This window comes from Cnephaeus nilssonii, assembly GCF_951640355.1.
Source record: "Cnephaeus nilssonii genome assembly, chromosome: 2".
In the NCBI taxonomy this organism is placed as follows: domain Eukaryota; kingdom Metazoa; phylum Chordata; class Mammalia; order Chiroptera; family Vespertilionidae; genus Cnephaeus; species Cnephaeus nilssonii.
In genome coordinates, this window is record NC_137073.1 from 49509402 (window position 1) to 49533708 (window position 24307).

General features: G+C 37.9%; 1 protein-coding gene across 10 annotated transcripts in view; it reads right to left on the minus strand.

Annotated features, from left to right (window-relative positions):
* Window positions 1-4156: 4156 nt before the first annotated feature.
* The window catches only part of APC (APC regulator of WNT signaling pathway), a 119844-nt gene continuing 99693 nt past the window's right edge, over window positions 4157-24307 (minus strand). For 2 of the 10 annotated variants that reach the window (XM_079784621.1, XM_079784618.1), the window contains 5 exons: window positions 23080-23219; window positions 22452-22529; window positions 22054-22170; window positions 16634-16848; window positions 4157-15014 (listed from right to left, as the gene is read on the minus strand). In XM_079784621.1, the coding sequence (XP_079640747.1) occupies window positions 8435-15014; window positions 16634-16848; window positions 22054-22170; window positions 22452-22529; window positions 23080-23219 (7130 nt within the window). In that variant the 3' untranslated portion in view covers window positions 4157-8434. The remainder of the gene's footprint in view (window positions 15015-16633; window positions 16849-22053; window positions 22171-22451; window positions 22530-23079; window positions 23220-24307) is intronic. The other 8 variants (XM_079784622.1, XM_079784620.1, XM_079784616.1 and 5 more) reach the window with 5 other exon arrangements.

Genomic DNA, 24307 nt, shown 5'->3' on the forward strand with positions numbered 1-24307 from the left:
AAATAGTAACCAAACATAAAGTTTTTAAATGCCTATGCTTGTGGAAAAGCAGGTTGAATTAAAGGAGGATGAAGTTGGACATGGAGAATTGTGGTGATGCTGAAAAGGCTTTAGAAATTGATGGCACTTGTTTTCAAATCTAAGTTTTAGCAAACTGTCTTCTTTTTCCACATGCCACTAAATTCAACCTGTCAGCCTTGGTTGAGGCTGTTGGGTAGGGGTGGGGTTCATAAAGGTGGAAAGAGAAGATCGAGGTGTGCAAGAGAAATTTTCCTAAGATAGTTGAGTAAGAGTTGAAAACAGGAGGAGGAGGAGGAAATGAAGAGTTGGGGCCTCTAAAGAACTCAGGGTAAAGAAGAGATGTGCTATATATGTGTGTTGGTGGAGAGGGCTGCTGGGGATGTGAGTAAAATGACCTGTGAGCCAAGGGAAAGGAAGTGATGGAGGAGCAGCAATAACTTGAGAACATTTCTAAGCTGAAGACTCAAGGTTGCAAAGATGCAGTATTAAAAGACAGAGTTGCAGGGGAAAAACACAGCAGGACTCATACCAGTAGACTTTTTTTTACTTCAAGGATAAAAACAAAATCCTACAAACTCCAAGGTAGGAAATAAAAGTTACCTCTAGGAAAAAAGTCAGACTAATATTTTAACTTCTTAACCACAGTAAACACTACAGTTAAAAGTTTTGAGGAAAAAAGAATTGTGAACAAAGTTATGATCCAAATTATCCATTGTGTGAGGGCAAACAAAAACGATTTTAAAGAAGCAAGGATTTAGAAAATATATCCCCCAACTTAGCTTTTCTGGAAAAAAAACCAAAACTTTGAGGGACATACACCAGCTAAGCCAAATTATAACATGAAAAACTAAATATGTATGAATATGTATGTAATATAGAGGAAACAGTGGAGAGTACAAACCTAATTTACACTTAGATTTAAATAATTATTGATATGGTGAAGTTAATTGCAATTGTCAAGAAAAGATTCTGAAAATTAAAAACAAGTGAATACATTGATATTGGAACAGATTTTGCAAAGAACTGAGGTTTCCAACGGAACAAGTGTATGTCTCAGTTTCTAAAATCATTTTAGCCACTGTATCACTAAGGTTCTTTACTGGCCATGTCACCTGACACAGGACCTTGACTTCTCACCATTTTGCCACTGCCTCTTTCTCTTCGTCCCCATCCCCCATCTCTATTCCTCAGCCCCATTCCTGGAATACCCCAAGAACCCGAAATTCTTGCCTCTCTTAAGCCAACCCATGAGATTTTCTCTGACCCTCCTTTCACCTAAACTTCAGGCTTAGCTTTTCAGATCCCAAACCCATCAAGTTCTTCTAAAGAAAAGGACCTTCTGAGAACCTCCCTTTAAGATCCACCCTTTTTAGAAGGAAATTAGGGTTTTAAATAACTTTTTTGGAGGAAGGGGGGCTTAAACGACAGAAATTTATTTTTCACAGTTCTGGAGGCAGGAAATCCAAGATCAAGAACCCAGTAAGGTAGGTTTCATTCTGACGCTCCTTTTGGCTTCCAGGCAGCACTTTCTGGAGTGGGGAGGGAAGAGACAGAGAGAGAGAGAGAGAGAGAGAGAGAGAGAGAGAGAGAGAGAGAGAGAGAGAGAGAGAGAGAGAAACACGCTCTGATGTCTTTTAAGGACATGAATCCTGTCAGATTAGGCCCTCATTTTTTATTTAATTATTGGGGTGACATTGGTTAATAAGATCAGACAGGTGTCACGTGTACATTTCTATGATACATGATCTATACACTGCTATGTGTTCCCGTGGTAGGCAAACTGCGGCTCGCGAGCCACATGCAGCTCTTTGGCCCCTTGAGTGTGGCTCTTCCACAAAATACCACGGCCTGGGCGAGTCTATTTTGAAGAAGTGGCGTTGGAAGAAGTTTAAATTTAAAAAATTTGGCTCTCAAAAGAAATTTCAATCGTTGTACTGTTGATATTTGGCTCTGTTGACTAATGAGTTTGCCGACCACTGTGTTAGGCCTTCATTCTTATGATCTCATTTTACCTTAATTAGTTCTTTAGAGGACCCATCTGCAAATACAGCCACTGGTTCCATGATTTTTTGTCAATTTTTGTATTTGTAATTTTGCTTCATACATTTGGGGCTATATTTGACATTTAAAGAGAGCATCATAACTGATGTTCATTTCCTGTTCATTCTGTTTGATGTTTTTTTTTATCCAGAATACTTTTTCTGACATAAATTTGCCATAGCTGCTTTCTGTACTTTTTTTTTTTTAATAGTCCTCACATGAGGACAATTTTTCATTTATTTTTAGACAGAGTGGAAGGGAGGGGGAGAGACAGAGAGAAACATCAATGTGAGAGAGACACATTGATTGGCTGCCTCCTACACGCCCCCTGACCAGGGCCAGGGATTGAGCCTGCAACTGAGGTACGTGCCCTTTACTGGAATCGAACCCAGGACCTTTCAGTCCATGGGCCGATGTTCTATCCACTGAGCCAAACTGGCTAGGGCACTTTTTTGTACATTTTTTCCTTTTTTTTTTTTGCATTTGCCTGTGCAAGTGTGGTTATACTTTTAGTTTCATCCATTCTGGATAATTTTAACTGTGTTTTTGTTAATGGCACTTAATTGGAGGATTTTCTAAAAACTTGACTTCAAGCTGAGAGTGGTTCTTTTACTCTTCATGTTTAATACACTCACTATTTGGTAGTGCTCTGTTGTTTCATACTTCTTTGTGAAGTACAGCCCTCTGCCACTTCTCCTGTCCTTTGATATCTTGTTCAAGTATCCCTAGTTGTTATTTTTGGGCTAGTGATTTGGATGGGAAGTTTTATTTCTTTTGAACATTGGAGTTACTATCCAATTAAAATACTGATTTTGTATTTTTCTAAAAGTAAAATAGTATCTCTGAACACTGCCTATGTAAGCTTAGAAATTTAGCATGCTTTTTGCATCTTCCTTCTAAATATTGTTTCCCAGATTGGTTTGGAGTAACTTGAATTTAAGATTAAAATTATTACAAATTTCATCTTTTCATTTTGAGTTCCTTGGGCACTCACATTGAGATTCATTATCAGATTAACCACAATTATTTATGCATTTATTCAAGTTTAAGTTTCATTGCTCAGATGGTTTACTTAAGCCTTTCTGTTTAATTCTTGGGCAGCAGGGATACTGAGGCAGAAATAGGTCATGGATTCTGATTGCCCAGCTCTTTGGAAATGCTCCTCATAGATTTGGGGAATTCATGTTTTATGAATGCAGCATGTGACATAGCCTCTGCCAATCACGGCCACCCAAGCAAGGCTCCAGAAGTGAGCAGTGTGAGGAAGCAAGTGCCGCATTGATGTTACTTATGGCAAGGGTGTGTGAGAAGGCTCTGGTGGTTAGGGGCAGCACCTGAATCTTGACCAAAGCAGCTTCACAGCACGATTTGGCTATTGTTTCCACCGTCTTGTTTCTATGAATGAATTTTTGGCCCATATACACATCCTGTGGACTACTTAATATTCTCTAAATGAACGAACATATTTGGTCTTCTAGGGAAGGTCTTGTTGATAACGATAATAATTCTGAATGATAGTACTTCAGATAAATTAAATGCTAGTTTGGCTGGTTTCAGAATTCTTAGGTAACATTTCTATTCCCTTCCAAATGCTGCATATATGGTTTTACTGTTGTTTTTTATTTTTGGTATTTAATATGGCAGAGAAGAAATTTGATGCCAACCCTTTTTTTGTAGGCAACCTATTCCTCTCTCCCCACAGAAAGAGAACGTTTTACCTTTGAAATTAACTCACTAAAATGGGTCTAAATACGGTTTTCTGGTAGTTCAAAGTTACTTCAGGAGCAAAGTGGGTTTAAAAGTTCATAAGTGCCCCCAAACACAAGCACAAGTAAAACCAGGTCTCATAAATGGCAGGGACTGAGATAAAACCAGGAGCTTGCTCTCTGCCTCGCTCCCATATCGGGACCCTTCTCTTTCTTCACTGGCTGGTTTTCCCTTAGTTGTAGCTTCATGATGCCAATCATACACAATCACCCTTGGCCTTAACTCTGTAAGATCTTCCAGTTCCAGCCCTCAGTCACCAACCAGACATTGTCTTTGTGACTCTTCCTTAAAACGGATTGGGCCAGGCTTTTCTCTCAGCCAGGTCATACAAGTATGTGGTCACTGGTCATTTGGTGATGAGTTTCCCCTATGACAGGGCAAGACTGGGCATATGGTTCAGTGACCAATTAGTGATGCTAAGTGTTTGGACTCCAAAGGTGGTGTAGGTGGAGCAGGTAATGTTTGACATTGTTCTCATAGTTACGTTTCACCAATGTTGCTTTATATTCAATGGTCACCTTCATTAGTATACATTATGAGTATTTTTAATTTAAAAATAGTAACAATCACATAACTTCAAGAAAATGAACGAATAGTCACAAATATAGAGAAAGAATTATCCTGAATATCAGAGGAAATAAAGTATATTTAGCACCAAGAACAATATTATACACATAGAACATACAGGTTGAAAGAAGTATTGATGGCCTAACAAAAACCAGAATATAGTTTTATAGACCACAGAACAGAGTTAGGGGAATGGCAAGAAAATGACCTGCTGTTTACAGGAGTTAAAGTCCATAGGTTTCAACACTATAAAGCAGTTATTTTCAAGTCAGCATAATAGGAGGAAAATATGCTTATTAAAAATTAAAAAATAATTTATATACTCTATTTCAGCCACCATGACTTGTGAAAAATCACTTCTGTTCAGTAATTTTAATGATTTGACTACTCAATTCTTTCTTCAGCTCTTGGCCATAAATAGGTTTTGCATTTCTGGCACTCGTATTCTTTTCCTTAGATACAAAGAAACCCAGTGATAACATAAATTCAAATGTAGTGCAACCGGCTCCCACCCTCAGCAATAGATTTATCCCTTCACTTAATCTTGTGGTAACATGATCTATATTTGCCCCTTTTTTTTTTTTTCACTATACTTATGGTACTATTTGATCCTTATGGCTTATCTTTTATTTCATTATTTCCCCCTCATTACCTGTCCTTTTAGTGCCCAGGTAACTTGTAAAGTTTACTCTCAAATACCAATCTAATTTGCCATATAGTTAATGGGTTGTTAGTCACTCCCACTGTATATTAACAAATTAGGTACACCTGAAATAATTTCAAAGTTTCTTTTCATAGTCTCTTCTATTGCAAATACAAATTAGATACTTGCTGAAATTGCCTTTATAACTGCTTCAAAGGGAACAGCAGCTGATCCCTTAGACTCATCTTCTATAAAACTGCTTGTTCATGTCTGGTAAATTTGTCCACTATTGGGAGTGGAGATGAGCTATATCAGATTGCATAGCTCAGTATTCAAGTCTTTCATGCCTAAAGGTGAGGGAAGTTTATTTGTTGATATAACTGTCAGACTGCCGGTAAAGGTTCAGTTGTTGAGAAGAATGACTAAAACCGAAGGTAATAGGGCAGTTGCTCTCAAAGTGTGGTTCCAGACCAGCACCATGACCTGTGAACTGTGAGAACTGCATTCTTGGATCCCACTCAGAATCAGAAACAATGGGGGTATGGGCCCAGCTGTTTTAATAAGTGTTTCTGGTGATTCAAACGCACTGGCTTGAAAACCACTGCCGTCGTGGTTTGCTGCAGTCCAAAGCTAGATATTTCTCTCAACAGGCATTGCAACTATTTAACTATCCTCAAAACTAAGCTCAGTATGCCATTTAAGTAACAAGCAATATCTGGTGTTAGGGCAGCACCCTGTGAACTTCTAAAAGTAGAATTGGGACTTGCCCCTTTACTAATTCTCTAACTAGAGGGTCTCAGAGAACAACTTCCCCCGCAATGGATAATATGGACTGGTCCTTCTCCCAGTAGGTGTTGCCTATAGGAATTCCTGAGTTTTCTGGCACGTGGAAGGCACCCTTCTTTTCATTTCCAGCACTGATAATATTTTGCCTTCCTTGAAAAGGACAATTTTTTTCCTTACTTGAAATGGGAAATTTAACTTTAATTGGCTTACATCCCATTTCTTTCCACAAGAGTACTTGAAGCGGTTTATAAAAACTGGTATGCAATAAATCAGAAAAAATAGAAAACCAGGACTAAAAGAAGAGGAAATATGACCTATATGCACATATCCCTACTGGGTAAGGCAGACTAAGAAAAATACAAATAGAATTAGCATTATTATTCACAACTATTTCATTTAAAATTTGACAAAAATTTAAATGTAGATATAGTCCAAAGATCAGTAAAATGAGGTCGTTGTAAAGTGGTGCAGAGAAAAGCGTATGGACTTTGGAGTAAAATGCCTTACTTTAATTATAGCACTCTATTTACTGGCATTTTATTTTAGAAAACCAGTCTCATTACTGGTAGGTGATAGACACAGGTAAGGGGTAGATAATTAACTACATGATGTGATTCCAAGGGCACAAGATAGATGTGCTAACTCCTCCTCACCCCTTTCCCAGTGCCCCACTGTACCTAAATATCTTTTTCCGTCTCCAAATGCAGAATGCACGAATCTCCTTAAAAATAAAATTTCATTCAACAAATGTATTTATCCTCTTCACCCTCTGATCTTTTAGGACAAACTCTGGGAAGATAAATAATCTTTATTAATAAATGTATCAGTTTATCTTCCTTCATGAAGAGGATTCTCCCTGCCATGTTAGGAAGAGGCACTAGGACACCTATCCCACAACTCTGCCTGTCAAAAACAAAGTTTTCCTCAACAGGCAGTGGTTTTAAGTAGTCTTTTGAATATTCTAATGGTATTACATTTATCTTTGATGTTCCATGTGTTACATTTTCTGAGAATGGCAAAGTGCTGATTATTTTTGGTTGCTGGGATTTTGCCTTAACATACAGGGTGATAAAAGATGTTCATTCCAGCCCTAGCCAGTTTGGCTCAGTGGATAGAGCATCAGCCTGCAGACTGAAAGGTCCCAGGTTCGATTCCGGTCAAGGGCACATGCCTGGGGTTGCTGGCTTGATCCCCAATGGGGGGGGGGGGGGGGGACATGCAGGAGGCAGCCGATCAATGATTCTCTCTCATCATTGATAAAATCAATACAAATATTTAAAAAAATGTTCATTCCAGACTCAGCAGCAACAGGGAGAAGATGAAGGTACAAGACAGTTATGTTCCAAGTCAGGCTTGGAAGAGACTACTTATACCCAAGAATAAACACTTTTTCAAGTATAGAATTCTATTAGGAAAAAAGAAATATTCTATGTGGGCCTGTTATGTTCAATGCCTAGTCTGTGCTAGGCAATTTACATTGGTATTAAATAAATTTGTTTTAAATCAACTCCACAAATATTGAACATTAGGAAGTGCTAGTCACATAAAAGAAAAATAATTTCAGGAATGGTTAAGTGCCAATGCGTGGAATGGTTAAATGCCAACAGTCAGCTTCAATAGTTTTTATTACAGTAGGAGGGATTTTACTCTTAATGCATAGAATTTGAAGAAAAAAATTATATAAGCTTTAGAAAGAGGCCCTTTTGACAATTATGAATACAAATGTGAAATAAGACCCTTCAAACAAATACCAATTTCAGTAACAGTTTACATACAGCAATAATTTATTCTGAAATGTTCATTTAGTTTCTGTTGAGACACAATTCATGTCTCATTAATAAAAGAGCAGCCATCTCACCTCAAATACCAGAATATACAACAAGTTACAGCATAGCAAAAAAGTCTACCTACTTTCAGATAAAATCTAGTTCAGGTAAAATAGTTTCATCCAATGTTTTACAATTAACACAGTTTTTTTTTTAAGCACAAAAAGTGTAAATTGTTACACTGTAGCTAGCTAATGCACATCATGTGACCACAGAACTGTTAATTGAACCATCAGTTTCTTTCATGCAGTAAAGCAAAGCAGGCTGGGTAAACTTGCTAATCAGGAACCATATTACTGTGAATTTCACAGCCACATGATTAATTATGATGTTAGGTAGACTCACAAGGATTAAAACAGAAGGTTGTTGTTGTTTTTTTGCATAAATACCAATTTCTCCCTGATGTAAGTTTAGTTAGTTTATAATCTAGAAATGATTGGTAACAGCAATATATCATATCTTCTATCTGTAGTGTTCATTATTTTAAGACAAGCAATAATTAAAGGATGATGGGATGGGATGCTACTTAAATACATGTAAAACATACTGTACAAATATACTTGGCTTTACCATTTTCTTCTTAACTACCAAGAGTGCCTCCCAAAATATGACCAGTGAAGACAAAGTATACTATCAAATATGGCTTCCAGAACAAAAACCTTCTAACAAGAATCAAACCTATTTACAAAATTTGTCAGTCTTTTAAAGTTTCATTTGAAACAAATTTTCTACATAGCAATTGTAATTAACACATAATTTTCTTAGCTTAATTAATTCAGCTCTTTTAAACAGACGTCACAAGGTAAGACCCAGAATGGCGCTTAGGACTTTGAGTTCCACTGGATTCTGTGTTGTCAGTTTTTGAATCTCGTTTCTTTGAGTTATTCACTGGCGTTGGGATCTGAGATGGCCGGGCTGAAGTGCTATCTGCACTGCTTTTCCTAGGGCTTGGGTTGTAATTAAAAGGAGTCACTCTAGCAGCTACAGTCCCACTAGGTGAACTGTGTTTGCTTGAGCTGCTAGAACCAAATGGGGTACGCTCAGCTATAGAACTTTCATTAGTCTCTGCTACAGGGACAGGATTACTTTGTCCTGGCTTTGCCTCAGTTCCTTTTTGGTCTGGGGCATTTACCTGAATAAAGGAATTCAGGCAGTTTTCCAAACCCATGGTGCGTACGGGACCACTGCCATTAACCACATTCAGTTTTCCCTGATTATCTTTTGAATCTTTAGCATTTGGATTTCCCTTTTCTGAAACACTGTCAATCACTGGGGGAGTATTTCCTGTGGGAGATCTTCCAGATCGAGGGTTGTTAATGGGACAGTCCTCAATTCTCACCCAAACATCCTCTGTTTTAGAAACAGCAGGTGCCATTTGATAAATCAGAGTCTTGGATTCAGCACCATTTGCAGCACCTGAGGAAGCAATATGAGTACAATTTGTGGGAGAAATTTCACTTTCTTTTATTTTTCTCCATGTTCCTTTTATAGATACTTGGTTTTCTTTAGTTTGTTTGGTTCCTGAAATACAGTTCACATGTTTTTCATCCTCACTTTTTGCTTTTTCACTGGATTCCGATGAAGCAGAAAGAATTGAAGATGAACTGCCAGTTCTTCTCCAAGTGCTTACTCGAGGAAGGGATGATGAATGTTTGCTGTGCTCACGTTTCCAGGTTCCTGACCTATTAATTGGAAGTCTGGAAGGACTTTCAGAATGGGAGCGTGCTATATCATGGCGCTTTGCAGGTCTTCCATCATTATAATCTACAGTGGGACTGAGATTAGGGGGAAGTTTTCGCCATCCACCACATTGAACAGACGAATGTGTAGATAGAGACATATCAGGAAGGGAAGGACTTAAAACTGGAGTCTGTGCCTGGGACCTTGTGGGAGAATCTGGTCTAGAAGATGGAGAAAGAGATTCAAATGAAGCAGATTCCTCCAATTTTCTCCTTAGGGTTGGGCTTGGAGCTTCTTTGATGAAAGTTGACTGGCGTACTAATACAGGTCTCTCTGACCTATCAGATTCACTTCCACTTGACTTAGTTGAAGACATTCTAGAAAGTTCTACTTTTTTATTAGATCCATTGCTATTATTCATCTGATTCAGTCCTTTGGAGGCAGACTCACTTCTTGGGATACTACTGCCATTCTTGGATAAACCTGTTTGTTTTGTAAGGTTCTGTTGGCTCGTCTGTCTGCCTGGAGATGTGTACGACATTTTCCCAGAACCCGAGGACTTAGTTGAAGCAGTACTAGGGGATGAAGTCCTTGGCAGTTGAGATAATTTGTTAGGAGGACTTATTCCATTTCTACCAGGAGAAATTGAGTTTCGCCCTGGAGACTGCATAGGTCTACTTAACGGTTGCTGGGCAGGTCTTGAAGGAGTGGAATCTCTAGATCCTGACCTAGAAGGCCCTTTATTTGATCCGGCCAGCTGGGATGTCTGCCTGGTAATAGGGCTTAATTCTGACTTCACTGATGGTTTGGTTCCTCTAGGAGAAGTGGTGGCTGTCTGACCTTCACTAGGGCTCTTGGAGGCTGGAGTCTTAAAGGGTGGGCCTTTTTTAGAAACTGGACTTGTACTTGATGAGCTATTTCGAACTCCTGGAATGTGAATCATTGTCCGACCTCGAGAGATTGAAGGCATATTTGCTTGAAGGGGCTGTTTCAATTGGCTTGAAATTTCTGAATTAGATCGAACTTTTCCTGTAATCAAACTCTTATAAACTTTTTTCCCTCCTTTGATGCCTTTATTTTCAGATTCTACCTTTTTAGCTTCCAATGTACTTTTCTCGCCAGGTTTCAGAATTCGTGGTCCTTTATTACTTGTAAAAGGTTTTTCCTCTTGATCAGGTGTAAGATGAAATGGTGACCCCAGAGAGATTCCTGATTTCAGTGAAAGGATGGAATCTGAATCAGATGAAGCTTGTCTAGATAAACATGCAGCAGCAGCAGCTTGATGTAAACTACTTACTATGGAATTTGCACCTTCCTGAATGGCTTTCCAATCAAAATTTTCTGAGTCAGGGGATAAACCATGTTCTGAATCTGGTCTCTGTATATCTTTCAAATCAAGTGTCAAATCTTCTGCTAATATGCCACCCATATTTCTGGGACTATGCTTTTCATTATCACCTTTGAGCCTTGAGGGCTTCCTCTTTTTTGGCATTGCAGAACTTATACATTCCTGCAATAGGTCATCTTCAGAGTCAATACTGAGAGAACTGAGAGAACTGTTTCTTGAGAAACAAACAGGGGTATCTTCAACATGAAATGATTTAGGAGCATAACCTGATGCCTGAGGTTTACTTGGTTCTCCCTGGGAGGCAGGGGGCACTGTTTCTTTGATAGGTTCACTTTCTTTGTTGTTGTTGTTTTCTTGATCAATGTCACTAAGAGAACTTAGAGAGGAATTTCGAGAAAAACAAACTGGAGTATTTTCAATAGCAAAATTCTGTAATTTTTCATCAGCTGCTGCCCCTCTGTCTGGTATGTCTTTGGCTGACTGGGGAAAAGTGGACTGCTTCTGCAGCATGGGTTTATTAGACTGTCCTCGATTTATTGGATGCTTTGTAACAGTTTGTGTCTTATTACCTGATTGTTGGCTCGTGGTTAGTTCTGTCTGACTGTTAACTTTAGCTTCTGATTCCTTATTGTCTTTTCCCTTTCTTAATTCAGCCTTTTCCCTGGAAAGGTCAACATCATCATCATCAAAATCTAGAGAACTCAAAGAATCATTTCGTGAAAAACAGTATGGAGTTCCTTCAATAGGTGTGTAATGATGAGGTGAATCAAAAGTAAAGCTTCCTCTGACTCGATCTTCATTGTTTGGTAGCTTATCATTGAAGTCCTTGGAATTATTTTTCAGGTTCTGTTTCTTTGAATCTTTGTTGTCTGAAAAAGTTCTTTCAGCATTTAAATTATTTTTTGAATCTGTATTTTTTTTTACATGTGCCCTATATTCAGTATTCTGTGGCATAGGTTTTACTGGTGAAGTAGGTTTCTTCTTCTGACCATCTAATTGATTCTTGTTATTTCCAGATGAAGACATAGATGCTTGTTGGACCTGGTCCATTATCTTTTTCACACGGAAAGGCTTGTGACTTTTTCCTTTGGGCATGGCAGAATTAATGCATTCTGCAAGAATATCACCTTCTTCTGTTTTACTGTCATCCAGTTCAGGTATAGCTACAGATGAGGTTTTTCCTCTTTGAGCCTCATCCGTACTTCTGCCTTCTGTAGGAATGGTATCTCGTTTTTCAAATTCACCTGTTTGTGCCCCTGCTCTAACCCCTTCTACAGCAGTTAACTCATTCGGAGGGGATTCTATTGTTAGATCACTTAGAGACGTAGCTGTGGAAAAGTTTATAGGCGTCCCTTCTACGCAATAAACCCGTGGCATATCATCTCCTGGTGTAAAACTAACATGCTTTTGTGCTTGTATCCTGTTTTGTGATGGTAAAAGTTTGTACACAGGCAGTTGGCTTGGTTTTCTTGCAACAGGTGGAGGTAATTTTGAAGCACTCTGGGCCGGCTTTTTGGCTTTGCGTGAAGATTTTGTTGGCATGGCAGAAATAATACATTCTTCTAGTATTTCAATATCATCATCATCTGAATCATCTAATATATCTTTTTCAGAATCAGTAGGTTTTTCAGCCTCTTTTTCCGGGTTTTCATTTGAGTCTTCAGGCTGCTCAGATTCTGTTTCATTCACATTGTCATTTTCCTGAACTGGAGGCATTATTCTTAGTTCCACATCTTTCTGTATAAATGGCTCATCGAGGCTCAGAGCACTCAGGCTAGATGAACAAGAAAATCCATCTGGAGTACTTTCTGTGGCAAAATGTAGTAAAGTATCAGCATCTGGAAGAACCTGGACCCTCTGAACTGCAGCATTAACAGCAGCTTGCTTAGGTCCACTCTCTCTCTTTTCAGCATTAGGTACTTTATTTTTAGGTACCTCTTGTTTAGCTTGCACTGTTTGAGGAAGAGGAGGAGGAGGAGGCGTTTTACTTCTGCTTGGTGGCATGGTTTGTCCAGGGCTATCTGGAAGGTCACTGGGGCTTATAATGCCGCTTACCATTCCACTACAGGGTTCACTCTGAACAGAGCTGGCAATTGAACGACTCTCAAAACTATCTAGTGAACTGACAGATGTACATCTGCTAAACATGAGTGGAGTCTCCTGAACGTAGTGCTCTGGTGGACTTTTAGGTGTCTGGGCACCACTTTTTGATGGCGATTTGGCCCCTGAAGAAAGTTCAACAGCTTTGTGCCTAGCCGATTCTGAAGATAAACCAGAAGCCGGGAGTCTGTTGGATTTGGTTCTAATGTGCTGTGACACTGTTGGAACTTCATTCACAGAAACTTCAGTTGCTCTAGTTCCACTGTTTTCTTTTATTTCTGCTATCTGTAGTGTATTAGCAGAATCCGTTTCCTGTGTCCTCTGATCACATCCCATTTCATCTTCAGCTGATGACAAAGATGACAAAGAACTACACCGTGAAAAACATATTGGGGTGTCTTCTACACAGTAAGTCTGTATTGTCTCTTGGTTGATAGAGGGAACTTTACAAGAGGTGGCTTTTTGAGCCTGACCACTTCTGCTCTGTGCTGAACTTGGATGCAGCTGATTCTGCCTCTTGGCATTAGATGAAGGTTTGGATGTAGTCTCACTGCTTGTAGAGATGTGTTCAGTTTTAGTGCTTTGTCCAGATGAATTCTTTGAGAATGAAAACGATGGTTTCTGTGAGGGAGGAATGTCTGTGGAATATTTTAAACTATAATCAATAGGCTGCTCCACATGATGCTTTTCTTCATTATATTTTATGCTATAATTTGTTGGTCTCTCTTCTTCTTCATGCTGCTCTTCCTCAGAGTAACGTTCACTATAGTTGGTTGGCTTATCATCTTCATAGTCATCTTCCTGACACAAAGACTGGTTTACATTTTGATTAATTCCATGATTAGAACCTACTCGATTTGTTTCTGAAGCACTAGCTCCTCTTGACCTATATGGGGAAACACATTCTTGCTGTCCAAAATGTGGTTGGAACTTGAGGTGTTTATCATCAGTGCTCTCAGTATATACGGGATAAGTTGTGCTTTGACTCCTTGATTGTCTCTGTTCACTGTGTTTCATTTCATCTTCTATTATATGTTTGGGTCTTGCCCATCTTTCATTTTGTGAAGGACTTTGCCTTCCAGAGTTCAACTGCTCATCTGAATACTTAAGACTATAATTTATTGGTGTATCTAGTTCTCCATCATTATCATCCATATGATTTGCACTATGTATTTTATGGGCTAGGTCAGCTGGATATTGACCATAGCTGCAACATTTACTTTCATCATCTTCAGAATAGGATTCAATTGAAGGTTTCATTTGACCTCTTTTACCATAACCATCACTACTACTGACACTATTTAAACTATCATTTGAAGATCTCTTATATTCTAATTTGGCATAAGGTATAGGACATGTCCTATTTGAATTTTCTGACTTAGTGAAGTTGTAAGTGTTTGAATGTGTGTGAGCAGTAGAGCTTCTTCTTAGTGCATTCCTCTCATCTGTCCCACAATGCAATTCGGTGGTAGACCCAGAACTTCTGTCTTCCTGAGAAGTGTGAATTGCTGATACCTCTTCCATGACTTTAGCAATTTGGGCTGCAGTGGTGGAAATCTGCAAACCTCGTTTTGAAGAGGTTCCTGGATTTTCTGTTGCTGGGTGGTAGTTGCCTAGGGTAATTCCTCGTTCTCTCTCCAAACTTCTATCTTTTTCAGAACGAGAACTATCTAAACTTCCTCTTGATGAAGAGGAGCTGGGCAACACTGTTGTATTTAAATACGGTGAAAGGACAGTCATGTTTCCAGTATTAAAATTGTCTGACCTATTATCATCATGTTTATTGGTGTCAAAAACATAGTCACCATAAAGACTTTGCTTGTGTCTTTGCTTACTACGATGAGATGTCTTGGGACTTAAATTGTCAATATTGTCAAAAGTTTCTGATAAGTGCTGAGCATCTAATTCTGCTTCTAGGGCTTTTTGTTTCCTGACATGAAGAGATGGCAAGCTTGAACCAGGAGACATAATATTGGCATCCTTATACTTTGCGGGTCTATTTGCCATTAGATTCCTTAAAGCTGCAGCACTTCCCATAGCAATCATTTTGTGCTTTGAATGAATGAGGTTCTTGAGCATGCTGACTGCCCCCATGTCCCATAATGCCTCCTGGTCTTTAGGATTTCTTGCTGAGAGATTCCACAAGGTTCCACATGCATTACTGACTATTGTCAAACTGTGAGATTTTAAGTGTTGTAATAAGGTTTGCAGGCAGTTGTTCTCTCTTAGGATTTGCCTGAAATAAAGACCACAAAATTAAGGTCAGAATCTGTTTGTAGTAACAACGAATAAAAGAATAAAAGACAAATTTAAATCTAAATATAATGACTAAAACAGGCAAAATAAAATTGTACCAATTTATACTATAAATTCCAAGCATTCCACATCTCCTTTTGTTCTGTGTTAGTTCATTTAAGGTTTATTGTTTTAAAGTACTCCTCTGTCAGGCTAAAAGAAGTACAATGTTCATTTTTTAAAAAAAAAATGTATTTTTATTGATTTCAGAGAAGAAGGGAGAGGGAGAGAGATAGAAACATCCATGATAAGAGAGAACCATGGATCGGCTGCCTCCTGAACCCTACTGGGGATTGAGCCCACAACCTGGGTATGTGCCCTGACCGGGAATCGAACCTGTGACCTCCTGGTTCATAGGTTGATGCTCAACCACTGAGCCATGCTTGCTGGGCAGTACAATGTTCATTTTAATCTATTTTGCATAGCTTATATGACCTGATAGCTCATTAAATTTTTTCTTGAACAGGTACATTTACTTTATTTACATAGTGACAGATTTTCCCAATTTAAGGATGATAAGTGTATCTTGCTGAAAGGGACTTTGTGGTAAATTAATCAATCAATAGATCTTTATGTATTCAAGGAGCATGCTGTAAGCACCCAGATTAGGAAACTGACTTTTAGAGCAATCGTTATGTCTCTGGCTAGATTCTGTGATACTGCCATCCCCCTTACAAGTGCTCTCTGGAAACATTATTTCTAAAATTAAAAGAAAGACTTTCAAAACATTTAAAGGTTAACTATGAATATAAGGGTTGAGAATCAATATCGTGAACTTTGGGACCTGAAGAGCTACAGGATACTTAATGCAGTGTAAGCTGAAGTTAATGACAAAATATTTAGCTTTAGTGGACTTTAAAAGTGATTGGCAAGGGTGTACAACAAAGTTTTAAAATGTTCTTCTTTCAGCAGTGCTTACTGAATTTAAAAAGACTTCTTTGCATAGCAGAAAGGGCTATAAGGCTTGTAATTTACACATCAAAAAATTAAAGAAAAGATGTTTATATTCATATGGTTCTTTTACTAAAAGTACTACATGATCTGTTTGAAAACGAGAGAAGTACAATGTTGAATAAAATAAATATGCTGTGAAAAATATTAATATTTTTGTTGGCATAATACAGAACCCACGTTCTGAAAATGTGTGCTCTGTATCTGAGGTGCACTCTTAGGTATCACAGATCTAGTAGACTGGATGAGTGACTGTTGGCTAAATAATATGGTTATTGATGTTAAGACACCAATTAGAAAAATGTAAACAAATGTATTATCTGGATCATATCTATAGACTTTGTTTTTGTGATTTTAACCTTTTCCTATATATATGTGTTATACCTCTTAGCTATCATTTGTTCATTTCTAGACATCTTTATGATACTATAAACTTTTATTACTAATGAGTAAATTAGAAATTAAAAGTTACTTTTTCACCACAATAAATATATAATTTGGCTTAGAACTTGCATGAATACACAAAACAAATGGGTCTTTTTGAGGGATTGAATTCTACACCAATTTAATTGTACACTAATTAAAAGTAATATAAAACTCTGTATTTACCTGTGATCCTCATTTGTTGCTATCAAGCTGGACACATTCCGTAATATCCCACCTCCACTTTCAATAATGGCTAAAGTATTTGTCTGGCTCCGGTAAGTGAGAGTGCCAACCAAAAATGCAAGTGCACCATCTACAGCACATATATCAGCTTTATTCTCAGTGCAATGTGCTGACAAATTCCATAAGGCACTCAATACACTTTTGAGGGTTGATTCCTATTGAGAAATAAATTATGTGTCATCTAATTAGAATTGGAATTTGTCCCTCATAACTTCTATGTTTACTTCTTTTGAGTAAATATTTTTTTCCCTTCTCTGCTACTCACCCCTCACTAGTAAATTATTAGGAATTTCCCATTTAGAAAAACTTGCATAAAATAATGAGTGGAAGGAACTTAAGTCACTGGTATCCCCATAATAAAAGCAGAACACAGTATTAAACTAATAACCTTCCTGAAATTTATTCTAAGTGTTTGGACAGTACACACATATCTTAAAAGAGCTTATAATAGCAACAAAATTGATGTGCATGCTGTAAAGATAACATTATGAGATAAGAGAAACTACAGAAACTACAAAAAAAACCCTCTATATGTTGATATAGAAAGATATCTAAGAAGTATTATTAAATGAAAAAAGCAAGTTGAAGTGCAGTATGTACAACATTCTGGTTGGATAAAACACACACACATATATATTAGTATGTAGTTGATTCAAAAATAACAATACAAATTATTAAAAAGAAAGCACACTGGGAAAACTCCAATCCTTAAAATTCCCAAAGAAACAAAGTAATTACAAAACCAAAACTCCCTGGTATACAATATCATAGAAAACTCTCCAACTATAATTGCCATAGAAACACTCTGTATATATAATTAAGGATATTTGGTCAAAACCTGCATGACCCTCATGCTAGTCTTTCCTCTTATTACAAATAAATCAAGGAATAAATATGCCTTAGAAATCTACTCCACTATCACAGTTAGGGGTGTTCCAGAAGATACAAACATAGCAAATTGGTACCTGCCTGAAGGTGCTAACAACTTAGTTTGGGGGGAAAACATGCAAACCTACTTCCATGAAACGAAGTGCTCTAAAGGAAAGATCGTTGCCACCTAAATTTAATCAAATAAAAGACTTCATGCAGGAGAGCAACTTAGTAGAAGACCTGTACACTCAGGGACAATTTCTTCTGGCAGGGAAAGTAGAATGAGGAAAGGCTTGGAAATGGGAATCAGCAAGAAAGAACTGAAGAACAGAAAAAAGACAGAGAGGAGATCAAAGTCCATTCTGGGGAATAGTGGGAATTAAGGCCAGAGAGGTCAACGAAGGTCTTGAATGTCACAGCAAACGTTTTTAGCCCAATCTAAGAAATTGCCACTGTATTATTTTTATCAGGACATTCAATGAATAAAACAATCTAGGAACAGTTTTATTTATTTTATTTTTAAAAATATTTTTATTGATTTCAGAAAGGAAGGAAGAGGAAGAGAGAAATAGAAACATCAATGATGAGAATCACTGATCGGCTGCCTCTTGCATGCCCCACAATGGGGATCAACCTGCAATCCGGGCATATGCCCTGACTGTGAATCGAACCGTGACCTCCTAGTTCATAGGTCGATGCTCAACCACTGCACCACACCAGTTGGGCAAGGAATAGTTTTAGATACTATTTATGAGAAGGCAGGCAGGGAAGAAATGCTTTCACCAAGATGTGAGAAGGATAAGAACTCAATTTTATAACTGACATAAAGGGGGGGACATTCAAAGTATCCTGAGAACAGAAAAAAACAGCAAGTGTTTAGAGTGAGCTTTTAAACTTCAACTGGCCCAGGGGGATAACTGAAGATAGAAAAATAGAAGTTGCTCTCTATAAGACTACTTGTAGAGGGATGAGGGTTTTGTTTCAAAGAAGCTTTACAGTTAGAATTAGAGGAAACAAGAACAAATGGTTAGAGGCTAAAATTACAGGTGGCAAAAACAAAGGGAGGGATTTCAAAATAAAACGTGTAATAAAGTATTAAATATAGGTGTAGGTAGGAAAAAAACCCCAAGTTAATGTATAAATCTAGATTTTGTTAGAAGAAGAATTAGGAGGAACTGAAGAAGGTATACCAGTAAGAAATGGAGCAAGTGACTTCAGGGTCTTGGCTGTTACAGGAAAAATGGAAACTGCAGGAATTAGAATAATTTTTTTTTAATTTTCGAGAAAATATATATATAGGGCTTTCTATAGATAGATGAAACATAAAAGGCTTTCTTCTCTCTATCCATTCAAGAAGATATAAAAGACAAGAGTAAGAGACTTAACATCTTTGAGTGAACAGTAACACTTGGGGCACAGATTGCAGGTGCAGGAAAGGTTCTATTGTGTAGAAGAGTAAGAGCCAGCTAAATGAAGTTAAAATGATGCAATATAAGGGAAATATGAAAGGTAGTTCTGATTTTCTTGGTCATTAGTAAATGAAGATGAGGAAAAGATGATGACCTGAGAAATGTTCATAATGACTGAATGTAGAAAAGAGGGAACAAATAAATTTTAATGCTGCTAACCAGAAGCAGGCCCAAACCAGAATTGGGTATTGTAAACTTCTGATAGGCCAGTTTTTCCAAGATTGGACTTGCATTTAAAATTTATATATGAATTTAGGGAGAAATGATCTTTAAAATGCTACTCTTCCTTTGTAAGAACAGAGTTTGTCTTTCCACTTATTATGGTCTTCTTTTATGTTCCCCAGAAGGATGTGTTTTTAAATCTAGCTTGCTTGGTTTGCTGCAATCAGTTTGTATGTAGATCTCTAAGGTCCTTGAGAGATAATAAAGTCATAAAGTGTTCAGCAGCAGTACAAGTTCTTATAATACAGATAAATCATTAAATCTTTCTGAAAACATGCAGGGTTGGTTAATTAGGAATCTTAAAATGTGTATAGTACTATTTTTTTGTTTAACTTTATTGAAGTACTAGAGGCCTGGTGCACAAAATTCGTGCACGAGGGGGGGGTCCCCTCAGCCCAGCCTGCACCCTCTCCAATCGGGGACCCCTTGGGGGATGTCTGACTGCCAGTTTAGGCCTAATCCCGGGGATCAGGCCTCAACCGGCAGTCGGACATCCCTCTCACAATCCTGGACCACTGGCTCCTAATCGCTCACCTGCCTGCCTGCCTGGTCACCCCTAACTGCCCTCCCCCCGCCAGCCTGATCGCCCCTCACTACCTCTGTGTGCCAGCCTGACTACCCCTAACTGCCCCCCGCTGCTGGCCAGGTTGCTCTCAACTGCCCCCTCTCTGCTGGCCTGGTCGCTCCTAACTGCAGCCTCCCTCCCCCACCGGCCTGGTCGTCCCTAACTGCCCCCCCCCACTGGCCTGGTCGCCTCTTACTGCCCCCACTGCTGACCTGTTCACCCCCAACTGCACCCACCGCTGGCCTGGTTGCCCCTAACTGCACCCCCTCCCCTGCCGGCCTGGTCGCCCCACACAACCTGCTGTTCAGTCGTTTGGTCGTCCCTTACTAACCCCCTGTTGGCCTGGTCGTAGGCAGCCATCTTGTGAGGGTGTGAGGGTTAATTTGCATATTACCTCTTTATTATATAGGATAAGTGGAGAATGATAAACTGCACACATTTCAAGTATGCAATTTGATCACTTTTGATATATCCATCACTCCAATCAAGATAATAAACATTTACTTTAATTCCTAGTAATTCCTTATAATTCACCCCAACCCCAGGCAACTACTGGTCTGTTTCTGTCATAGATTACTGCATGTTTCAGTTCATTCTTTTTATAGCCGAACAGTATTCCATTTTGGATATTTCACAGCTTGTTTACCAATTCACCTGTTAATAGACATCAGATTTAGTTCTAGTTTTTGGCTACCACAAATAATATTGCTGAACATCTGTGTATAAATTTTTGTGTGAATGTAAATTTTTGTTCCTCTTGGGTAAATATTTAAAGAGTAAAAAGTGTGTTGTAAGGTAGGTATATGTTTAACTTTTAAAAACACTGACAAATGTTCTCCATAGAGTGGTTATATCATTTCACATTCCCATCAGCACTGCATGAGAATTCCAGCTGTTCAACATCCTTGACAACACTTGGTCCATCTTTAAATTTTAACCAATATACCATGTGTAATGGTATCTCACTGTAGTTTTAATTTACAGTCTCCCCGATGATTAATGCTGTTGAGTATCTTTTCAAGTGCGTAATGGCCAAATATCTTCTTTTCTGCAGCATCAGTACCAGTGTTCTGCCAACTCAGCAGTGTTTTAAAATCCTCATGCAGACCCTAAATATATTTGAATATTATCTTTATAGCCAGTTATTTAGTTAAATGTTTCTTATTTCTAATAATTTTTCAGTTGGTTTTCCAGGTATAAAATAATATAACTTAGCAAAAATACATAAATAAACAAACAATAAAAAACAAAACTTTTTGCTTTTTCTGAAAAGAAAATTTTAAAGAAAGAAAAAGTAGGCTGTGGTTCTAGGAGGACTGGTTGGGTGAAAAGAAACCTGGATTAGCTAAGAAGACTTGCTTAGTCCCTCTCAAATTTCAAGTTTAATAATAATAAAAAAAGCTTAGTTTCTGAAATAGATATTCCCACCTAGACATATTTCATTTTACAAACAAATTAATATTTGAGGATTCCTCACTCTTGAGTGAGTCTGATCACTTATTGCTAAGCTGACCATGAAAATTTGAAAACTCTGGGGGACTGAGATTTTTTATTTTGTTTTGTTTTGTTAATCCTCACCCGAGGATATTTTCCCATTGATTTTGAGAGAGAGTGGAAGGGAGAGGAAGTGACAGAGAGAAACACTGATGTGAGAGAGACCCATTGACTGGTTGCCTCCTGCATGTACTCCTACCAGAGCCAGGGAACACGTGCCCTTGACCGGAATCGAACTTGACCCTTTAGTCCTCGGGCTGACAGTCTATCCACTGAGCCAAACCAGCCAGGGCGGGGGATTGAGCTTTTAAGAGAACAGAGACAACACTTATACCAGTGATTCTCACTTGGGGGCGATTCTGTCCTTCCTCCTTTCTGGGGGACATTTGGTAATATCTGGAGACATTTTTGACTGTCAGGACTGAGGTGAGGGTGTACTGACACCTAGTGAGCAAAGGCTAGGAATACTGCTCAACATCCTACAAAGCACAGTTCAGTTCCCCCAAATAATTATCTGGGCCAAGATGTCAATAGTGGTGAGTCTGAGAAAGTCTAACTTACAGTAGGCTACAGTACAACCTTTTCCATCTTAATACCTCAGGAGCTTGGAGTAGTCTAGATTAAGGACTGGTGAGATAAACAGGCCAAGAATTAGGGAATCTCAGTGTGGGAGAGGGTGACAAAAAAGTATGTATCTAAGGATGAAATCCGTATTACAATACTAAATGTTTTCAAAGTACCTTTTTAACTTCCAAAGCACATTCCATCAATGCTTTCACACTTCCAACTTCACGCAATGTCTTTTTACTATTTACATCTGCTCTCCAAGACAAATTCCTCAAAACACTTGCAATAACCTGCAAATGAATCGAGTTTAGAATACTTGTATTAAAATGATTTATACTGTCTGCATTTTTTATTTTTAATGCTAGAAGAATAGAAATCTATTAAGAAATTCCTCTTAAATGCTAATATGGTGTCAAAAGGAATTCCTATAATTATTTTCCTTTATTCTAATGTTAATATAAATGTAACTTAAACATGAGATACTAAAAACTGAGCCACAGCTTAAATTAATCTAAATCAGGATATTCACCAGCTGATATCCTAGAAAAACACTTCAAATTCTAAGTAGTACCTGCTGTAAGTCCTCACTTTCAGATTTTAGTTGGGCCACCAGTGCTCTCATGCAGCCCTTCATAGAGCATAGTGTAGCCTGCAAAAATCAGACATGGAACAGAGGGTCAGTAACAAGGCAACCTGAAGGTGTGCTTCATATTTTACTACTAAACTTCAAATACAGTTGTAATAGTCCCACTTTAATTATAGCTAATATTTTATCCATAAAAGATTTAAATCAGATTACATAAATGAAAGACAAATACTCTCCTAATCCTTTGTTATCTGTTCTTCTCTTGGCAAATTGGAAAAATAAAGTGAATAAATGATAAGAAATGAGAAGCAGAGGGTTTTTAAAGTCCTCTCATTTGGATACAACCAGTATGTGTGTAACACACTGGTCGCGAGGATTTTCAGCTTTTTTGTGATTAAATAAATCCACTACTGAGTTCTATCTTTTGCTCTTGTTGAATCATAACACAACCAAATGAATAAGGATGTACAGTGGGATGTGAAGTACAGGTTTTTATTAGTCAGTGTTTAATGAGGAGAGTGATAAAAAGAAAACCAGTGAAAAGTAGTTTGTTTGAAGTAAACTAACTCATCATACCGGAGATGACTTAAGAAATGGATCTTCTAAAACATACCTTGTTGGCTACATCTCCAAAAGTCAAGTTTGTCAAAGCCATCCCAGCATATCGTCTTAATGTAATGCTGTAGTGGTCATTAGTAAGCCCATACATTTCACAGTCCACTTGCAATAATTCTGCAATGGCCTGTAGTCCCCCTAATTTAAAAAGGGCAAGAGGAAAAAGAGAATAATCTAAAATAAAGCAAACTGGTACCAAGTTTATAACTTAAATATTAGGAAAAAAATCTCAAGAATGAGAATACATGGTTTAAATTTGTCTTTAGAATTATAAGCTACAAAAAATGTTATAGGACTTTTGTGTAATACATTTATAAAGTACAACTGACAACTATTCAATTTTTTGCCAGTTTCTCCACCCTCCAGCCCTTGCCTTACTAAGTGAAATGAGCATTACACTCTATTTACCACACATACCCTGTATCTTGTCAATGATGGAGAAGGCTATTTTTTAACACTAGGTCTTCCTGAATGTAAACAGGTAACTTGTTTTTATTATTAGGACTTTACACTCTTCATTGTTGTACACACTTGCCTAATTACTTTAATATTTTTTACCTCCTGAATAATTATCCTTAGGAATACTGAAAGTTATCAATGAAACTGTGCATGAAGCAAAGCGTATTTTTTTAAATGAAAAATAATTATTTGTTCAATTTGATACTAAGTTCTATTAAACTACTTATTTATATTTTTTAAACAGTTTACTTTTCTTTGATACTCACAGGTGTCAAATACCAACTATACTAGGATTTAGTATTTTCTTTCCCCTTGATTCCCACCACTGGGTATGCTCAACAATGCCCACAGTGGTCAACAATAGGAAGGCAAGGAGAAAAATGATGAGAAAGCAAAGGGAAAGACATAAAGGCAGGGGTAGTAAAAACAAAACAAACAAAAGGCAAAGCAAAATGGTGAGGGGGTGAACAAAAATAAAAATGTATGGAGGCTACTCAAATATTATTCATCAACAATATTAATCATTGTGGAAATGAGAATATTGTTTTGTCACAGAGAAGTAGGTTACACAAAAAGAAAGGCTGAATATAAACAGACAATTCTTAGATACTGTAAGTCTAAAGTGTCAGTTCATTAATCTGAGAGAACCTGTACATTTAGTATTTTGCAAATAACCTGGAAGGGTCAGTATGTAGAGGAATCTGCAAGTTTGCAAAACAGACAAAGTTCTATCTTGATTCAAGAATTTCAGGCCAGGGGATTTAAGT